The 8,946-nt window shown below is 46.0% G+C and overlaps 1 protein-coding gene across 1 annotated transcript; it reads left to right on the plus strand.

Moving 5' to 3' along the window:
* The first annotated feature begins 4,475 nt into the window (after positions 1–4,475).
* LOC131462862 (vomeronasal type-2 receptor 26-like) lies at positions 4,476–6,168 on the plus strand. Its single transcript, XM_058634395.1, has 3 exons — positions 4,476–4,532; positions 5,056–5,179; positions 5,258–6,168. Exons 1-3 carry the CDS (start codon positions 4,476–4,478, stop codon positions 6,166–6,168), a joined length of 1,092 nt encoding a protein of 363 aa, XP_058490378.1.
* Positions 6,169–8,946: the final 2,778 nt, after the last annotated feature.

The raw sequence follows: 8,946 nt of genomic DNA on the forward strand, positions 1-8,946 counted from the left end.
AGTGAGTGCTGAAGGTCACAGGCCGACAAAGCCATGAGGACCACATCATCTGCAAAAAGCAGCGACGAAATCTCCAGCCTGCCAAACCACAACCCCCCTCCCCCACGACTATGCCTCGATATCCTGTCCATGAAAATCACAAACAGGATTGGTTATAAAGCGCAGCCCTGGCGAAGGCCAACACCCACAGGAAACAGGCCTGATTTAGTGCAGAGAACCCGGACACAGCTCATACTTTGGGCAATAGGGATTGGATGGCCCTAAGTAGTGCCCCCTTCACTCCATACTCCCGCAGCACCTCCCACAGTATCTCCCTGGGAACCCAATACGCCTTCTCCAGGCCCACAAAACAAACACATGTAGACTGGATGGGCGTACTCCCAGGCCCCCTCCATGAGCCCTGCAAGAGTAAAGAGCTGGTCCGTTGTTCCACGACCAGAATGGAATCCGCATTGTTCCTCTTGAATCTGAGGTTCGACTACCGGTCAAACCCTCCTTTCCAGTACCTTGGAGTAAACCTTACCAGGGAAGCTGATAAGTGTGATGCCCCGGTAATTGGCACACAGTCTCAGGTCACCCTTTTTGAAAAGGGGGGCCACCATCCCAGTTTGCCACTCCTTCGGTACTGACCCCGACCTCCACGCAATGTTGAAGAGACGTGTCATCCAAGACAGCCCCTCCACACCCAGAGCCTTCAGCATTTCTGGGCGGATCTCATCAACCCCTGGGGCCTTGCTACTGCGGAGTTGTTTAACCACCTCAGTGACCTCCCTCAGGGAGATTGATGATGATCCCCCATCAGCTTCCCTCTCTGCCTCCACAACAGAGGGCGCAGATGTCGGATTCAGGAGTTCCTCAAAGTGTTCCTTCCACCGTCCAGTTACCTCCTCAGTCGAGGTCAACAGTGTCCCATCCTTACTGTACAAAGCTTGGATGGTCCCCCACTTTCGCCCTCCTGAGGCCCCGAATGGTTTTCAAGAAACACCTTGGTGCCGACCAATAGTCCTTCTCCATGTCCTCTCCGAACTTCTCCCATACCCACTGCTTTGCGTCTGCCACAGCAGAGGCTGCCGCTCTTCGACCCCGTCGATTCCTTGCTACTGCCTCAGGAGTCCTCCGGGATAACATATCCCAGAAACACTCCTTCAGTCGGACAGCTTCCCTGACAACTGGTGTCCACTACGATGTTCGAGGTTTACCGCCCCTTGAGGCACCTAAAGCCCTGGAGCCACAGCTCTCCACTACAGCTTTCACAATAGAGGCTTTGAACACTGCCCATTCAGGTTCAATGTCCCCAGCCTACACAGGGATACAGGAAATGCTCCGCCTGAGGTGAGAGTTGAAGGCCTCTCGGACAGGGGCATCCTCCAGACGTTCCCAGTTCATCCGCACTACACATTTGGGTTTACCAGGTCTGTCCAGAGTCCTCCCCCATCCTCTGACCCAACTCACCACCAGATGGTTATCAGCTATGCCTCTCTCTTCACCGGAGTGTCCAGAACATGCGGCCTCAGATCCGATGAAACAATCACAAAATCAATCATCGACCTTCGGCATTCTGGTACACTCTGGTACCAAGTACACTTATGAGCGTCCTTATGTTCGAACATGGTGTTTGTTATGGATAGTCCATGACTTGCACAGAAATCCAACAACAAACGACCACTCTGATTCAGTTCAGGTAGGCCGTTCCTCCCCATCACGCCTCTCCAGGTTTCCCCATCGTTGCCCACGTGCGTGTTGAATTCTCCCAGCAGAACTATGGAGTCCCCCGACGGAGCCCCTTGCAGGACTCCATCTAGCGCCTCCAAGAAGGCCGGATACTCCAAGCTGCTGTTCGGCGCATAGGCACAAACAGCAGTCAGGGCTTTCCCCCCCGCAACCCTAAGGTGCAGGGAGGCGACCCTCTCGTCCACTGGGGTAAACTCCAACGCAGCGGCGCTCAGCCGGGGGCTTGTGAGTATCCGGAGAGGATAAGAGGGGAGGTGCATATCCTAATCACGCTGGTGTCCTGCAGCGAGGATAGCGAGTTGTTTATCCAGGGTTCTGTCAACCGGCATCTCTCTGTAGACTGGCTCAATTCCAGCATGCAGGCCCTTTTTTTCCCCAGGCCTCTTTCCTTTCACAGTATTGGCAGCCGTTGAGGGCACAGGGCCACTGTCAAATGTCCAGTTAAAATCACTGTCTTTCTGCTGCAGGTGCAACTGTCACAGCTGCGTCTCCACACCTCTCTCACGGGTGCCAGTCTGTCCATCCCCCCGCTGGAAGCTGCAGGTGGGTGCACATCAATCGGGGCATGAGGTGTGGGGGGCAAGAGTGCAGGAAGGGGTGCTCTGAGAGGCAGGTCTAACTCCTGGTGTATCTCTCAAGGTTGGTGGGGTGCACCATTTCAACTCTGGGACCTCCTGGAAAGGCCAGCGTTTTCTTCCCCAGGTCTAAGACACAGTGTACAGCCCGCAGGAAGTCCAGCCCTAATATGCAAGGGTCCTGCACCTCTGCAACCCACACCCTAAAGTTCACTGATAGCCCCTCCAGACTTATAGCCACCTTCCCTCTTTCAAGCATAGGGGCCAGCTCGCCAGTCACTTCACCACAGTAGATTCCAATTGTGTCCCTGCTGGGACCACGTCGGGTATCATTAGTGTCGCGGTGGAGCGCATGTCGATCAGAGCTATGCATGGAGCCACTGCCAGGGTGATGGGGACATGGCAAAACCAACATGGATCCAGCCCACTATCCTCGCAGCCTCAGTGTTGTCATCTGCTTCTGGGGGGAGCGGCTCTCCCGTCCGTGCAGCTGGGCTCCATCCACTGGAGATGATGCAGGGTGGGATACAGGCACAGGGACCTGTGTCGTCCCACTCACACAGACCCCGGGATGAGGACAGTTGCCACAGCTACGTGGTGGTTGTAGTGGCACAGCACAGATTAGCTCAGTTAACTCAGTCGCCCATGCCCAAGCTTCTCTTAGCCCAGGTTCTCCTGTGTCACAACTCTCACAACAGGGCTGTCCTTGACGAAGACGCTGTCTGCAGTCCTAGCCCCTATGATCTCACGTTCCAGGGCTAACTCCAGTGCCTCCTGCAGAGTATGGGGGTGCACCAGTTGTGTCTGTATGCGTAACTCTCTAGGGGTTATGGCTTGAATGAACTGGTCCCTGTCTAGCTCGCACTGCACTTGAGGTGTATACTCAACTTGCCAAGGTTTCAATGTCTTTCACCAACACACAGAGTGGCTCTCCGACATGTTTCTGTTTGACAGCTCTGAGCGCAGGACACCCGGCTGGTTGCATTGTCCAAAACGCCGCCGTAAAGCCCCAACTAAAGTCATGTAATCATCACGTTCGGCCGGGTTAAGCAGCAGCAAACATGTTAATGCCTCATCTGTGAGACACAGCCAGATGGAGTGCTTTACTGTTCTCTGACCATCCAGCAGCCCCTGCTAACAGTTCAAATTGGGCATGGAAGCCTCCCAGTCTGCCTTATCGGAATATTTTGGTGTTTTCACTTGGAGCTGGTTGCACTGGGCGCTGCAATTTTTGTTTACAACCGGTCTTGTGTCGCTCTCGGTGGACGTTCCCGCACCGTCTCACCCTCCCGCGCTCAGCTAGCTGAAGCCGGCGTCTTCAGCTAAAATCACTCCTATGTGACAAAGTACCATTATAATCACTGCACGTCACCTCCTCCCTGATCCTCGAGGGGTGGCGGTCCCATACCACTGCTATACCATCTGCAGGCTGTCGAAGTAGAGTTAGTCGGGTTAGGGATAGTCAAGGCTAACAGAGGTTAGGAACTCTGGTGTTTTACTTCTGACACCAATGTAACATCCTGCCGGTAGCTTGAAATGATGAAAGCAACAGTGACTTTGCTGTCGGCCGCAACCACACCAAAAACAATACAGCAATAACCATGAGTCTTCTGCTCTCCTCACAGCCACACACCATTTTACTGGTATGAAATATGAATTTATATACATGTTACAATACAACGTACAGGTGGTGAGACAGAATGTGACAGGCCTGCAGTGGATTGCCAGTGAATCCTGGACATCAGCTGCTATGCTCCAGACTCCTCACCTCATGCCGTACCTGGGTGGAACACTGGGCATCGCCATCCGTCGAGGAGAAATACCAGGGTTCAGGGACTTCCTGTTACAAATACGTCCTGATCTACATCACAACAACACTGATGGAAACAGCATGGTGAGAGTTTTACTCTGATTTGGTATTTTTTGGAAAAAAATATATTGTAATCAATTTAAGATGAACTACATTACAGGTGAATCAGTTTTGGGAACACACATTTCAGTGTAGATTTGCACCACATCCAGCAGGTTGGGTGGAACCTGCAGGAGAATTATGCACTGGACAGGAAGCTATAGATAATGTTGAGACTGATTTGCTGGACGATTCAGACCTCAGACCAGAGTATAATGTGTATAAGGCTGTGTCCAAGGTGTGACCCCGCCTTTAGCTCTATGACAGCTGGGATTGACACCAGAGCCCCCAACGACCCTCATGTGGAGGATAAAGCGGTAGAATAAGGATGGATGGATCCTACTTCGGGTATTCTTTATAGAGTGAAACCAAAACCCAGCCAAACCCAGCCAAAACCCGAAAATGCCTTTTTTGGCCACCATTTTCGGCCAAAATGTTTCGGTGGCCGAATTTTCGATGCATCTCTAATAGAAAGCACTATACTTTAAAAATAATTTCCCCTTTGTCCCTAATCTGGATTTTCATAGATTGTGCATTACTTGGAAAAAGTCAATTTCACAACAACATTTGGTGATCGAGTGTCATTTGATGAAAATGGTGATGCCTTACCTGTATATGACATCATGAACTGGGTGTGGCTCCCTGATGGAAGAACTAAAGTTCAGAGAGTGGGTCAGGTTAAGAGGTCAGCCTTCAAAGGTGAAGAAATCACACTGAATGAAGAGAAAATCTTCTGGAACTTTGAATCCAAACAGGTTATTTCTTATTTTGTCAGAATACCATCTCTTTACCTTAATCATTATAGATTAATCTAACAGATACTGATGTTTCTCCACACAGCCTCCTCGGTCAGTGTGCAGTGAGAGTTGTCCTCCAGGTACCCGCATGGCCAGAAAGAAGGGGGAACCTGAGTGTTGTTTTGACTGTGTCCCTTGTTCTGAGGGAAAGATCAGCAATACAACTGGTGAGTGTAAACTTTTAAACATCACAGTTCAGAGATGTTGTATAAACATGTATCTCATCACTTTCCCTCTTTTCTCAGACTCCATGGAGTGCACCCGTTGTCCAGAAGATTTCTGGTCCAGCCCCCAGCGTGACCACTGTGTTCCTAAGAAAACAGACTTCCTCTCCTACCATGAGCCTCTGGGTATCTGCTTGACAACCACCTCACTGTTGGGCACATGTATCTGTGTTGTTGTTCTGGGCATCTTCATCCATCATCACAGCACACCTATAGTTCGTGCCAACAATTCAGAACTCAGTTTTCTTCTCTTGGTGTCACTTAAGTTCTGTTTCCTCTGTTCATTGCTCTTCATTGGACGACCCAGATTATGGACTTGCCAACTAAGACATGCAGCATTTGGCATCAGCTTTGTGCTTTGTGTCTCATGTATCCTGGTGAAAACCATGGTGGTTCTTGCTGTGTTCAGGGCCTCCAAACCAGGAGGTGAGTCCAGTCTCAAGTGGTTTGGTGCTGTGCAGCAGAGAGGTTCAGTTCTGGTTCTGACTTCTGTTCAAGCAGCAATCTGCACTGTCTGGCTTGTCTCTGCTTCACCAGTGCCTCATAAAAACACCCAGTATCACAGTGACAAGATAGTTTATGAGTGTGCAGTTGGGTCCACAGTTGGTTTTGCAGTTTTACTTGGTTATATTGGTTTACTGGCTGTCCTCAGTTGTTTGTTAGCTTTTCTAGCAAAAAATCTTCCAGACAGTTTCAATGAGGCCAAACTCATCACTTTCAGCATGTTGATCTTCTGCGCAGTGTGGGTGGCCTTTGTCCCTGCTTACATCAGCTCACCAGGCAAATATGCAGATGCAGTGGAGGTATTTGCCATCCTGGCCTCCAGTTTTGGCCTGTTGGTGGCGCTGTTTGGACCCAAATGTTACATAATCCTGTTCAGACCAGAGAGAAACACAAAGAAAGCCATCATGGGTCGTGGCATTGGGTCATAGAAACTGTGAGACCATATTAATCAATTCTAGCTCAAATGTACACACACAAATGCTGATAAAATAATGTTTTAATATGTATTTCAACATTATATTAATGGAAAAAAAAAATGGTAAAAAGAAATTGTACTTAAATGTAAAATAACTTTTTTAATTACTTTTCTCTTTTCCAGCATTCTATTTAAGTCTATGTATGTGTATGATTCTTTGATGCCCTGCTCAATGGACAGATCATTCAGATACAACAACTTTCTCCTCACCAGCTCCTCAGCATTGCGTATCACTTAAGACGGATAGAACTGTAGTCCAACAATAAAAAATTGAACTCCTCAGTTCAGTGTCCATGGTTACCAACATGTTTGTTGTGGTCTTCTTTGCTGCCACCAACTGGACAGAGAAGTGTTCTACATTTAGCATAGGAAGTGCGTGTGGTTCCTGTGGTCACAAGATGTTGAAGTTCTCCCATATGTTCCATTGTGGAAATGAGCAGATGACGGTATGTGCCCAGCCATGGCAAAACCAGTTGAGTTATTTGCAGATTCCGAAAGTGCGATTTCTAAGGTTTCCATCCATGTGTAACACATGGAAATCTGAAAATATTTGAAGATGTGGCCATTTGAATGAAGGCATTCCTCAAACTGCTTTAGGGAGAATTTTAGTCTCAAAGATTTACACCTTCTAGGAGCCAAAAGACAGAATCATCACATTTACATAGCCCAACCCCCTCCTGGCCTAGCTGTCAGTGAAAGCACACCACTCCGTACGTGCTATCTCTCATCACAGAAACTGGAGCACATATACTATTTTGTGAGCTACACAGAACAATACATAAAAAAACTGGACATAATAACCTCTTAACATTTGAAATGAAATAACTTGAAAAATATATAGGAAGGGGGTGTGGCTTATCCTGTTCTCATGACTTGTCCTTACACTAGTGTGGTAATATTTCCATCATCTGTTGTTTCTTTTTGAAATAAAAGTTTGCAGTTGCAGTAAATACAGTTTAATCGTTGCATAGTCCATTTTAGTCAGGAGGCTACTTTTAGTCGTAATATTTAATTTTTAGATTTTATATCCTAGCAATGCATACATTACTCGTAAAAATGTGTCCATTAAGATGTCCTGAAGGCCTCAAAATCTGACACCAACGCCTACAACACACAGTCACACTCCTCACCTACCCCTGCCCTTCCCGACAAAATCTCACTCTGAACTGACTTCAAAACTTGAGGGCCCTGATAAACTGTGGTAGTAGTTTGAACAACATTTATCAATGACAGGTCTAGGGACCGCAAAGGTTCTATGAAGAGGCCCCAGAGGGTTCCCAGAGAAAAATAAAATGAAATATGAATATAAATTTCATAAAAATGAAAAACAAGAAAGGTAATATACTTTAAAGAGTTAGACGGATCAAAGATAGATACATATTTCTAATATCAAATAAAATAAAATACATTTAAATGGCTCTGTGTTTGTGTGGATGGTTACTGGTCTGTTACTGGTCTGTTACTGAATGAGCTGAATGCTGATGATGTGCTCAGAGAGTTGCTAAATCATTAGCATCACAGTCAATGCTTCATACACAACGCTGTGTCATTCACACATTATTCAAGCACATCAGCAGAGCCGCCGCTCCCTATACCTCTGACCAATTATACTTAGGGCCCCCAAAAGCTTAGCAGCAGCCCTGCACATCATGTTGGTTTGTTATTCATATAAATTGCAGATGCTCACATGCTCCCATTACAGTTTATCATACAATCATCTGATCGAACACAAGGTTGGATTTTCGTAACATCTGCATTTTAAAACAATACTGAGCTAGCTAATAACAATGTAGTCACATAATGTTCTGAAACGCACAGTGGATTATTAAAAGACAGTGTCCAGCATGAAAAAACATTTTTTAATCCCTGTATGTTACTTTAAAAACTAACATAACATAGACTTTAATGAAAACTCACCCCATAAGAAGATAGGTTAATAAGAGGTTCAGGATGCTTTATTTTGATTCCATGACGTCATGTCGTCATCTCAGAAGTAACTACTGTGTCTGTTCACCTCAAGGTGGCCAGTTATTCTCATGTCCTGCCACTCTCTTTCAGCCACTAAATAATCCATCCGTTTGTGTATGAACTCTGGAGAAAGTCTGTTAGCTTAAATGTTAATGTGTTAGCATAAACTCCACTAGCATTGCAAAAGTGAGATCAGAAGCCTTTGTTCAGAAGAACAGCCAACGATTTGCACTGTAACAGCCACAATTTAGTTCTTCTGCAATGTGTTTTTCTTTTTCAATCTTCATTTAAGACTTTAAAAGTGTTGGGGAGCAGTGTATATTTTATATTTTAGAATATGTAAAATAAGTTTAGGATTTAATGTGTGTTAACTAAAAAGCCAGTCTTAGCTCTGCACTGCATTCTCTTTGCTGATATACAGTATATATAGTCCTGTTAGGTCTGAGCAGACAGACAGACGACTTTATTGGAAATTAAAAACTCCAACATCGACACACAGCACTTTTAAAATTAGAGTCACACTTTACAGGAGACAGGAAAGAAAAACACCCCAGGTACCAAACACCATAAAATATAGAATAAAAAAAAAATATATAAAATAATATATGAATATGAGATAAAAATACACTATGCATGTAATATACATACATACATATATATATATATATATATATATATATATACAGTATCCCCATATTGCCCAAGGTTTTATTGCACATGTTTTCATGAGTTTTCGTTGTGGTTATTGCACATGTTTGAAAAG

Source organism: Solea solea, chromosome 7 (assembly GCF_958295425.1).
Source record: "Solea solea chromosome 7, fSolSol10.1, whole genome shotgun sequence".
Taxonomy (NCBI): Eukaryota; Metazoa; Chordata; class Actinopteri; order Pleuronectiformes; family Soleidae; genus Solea; species Solea solea.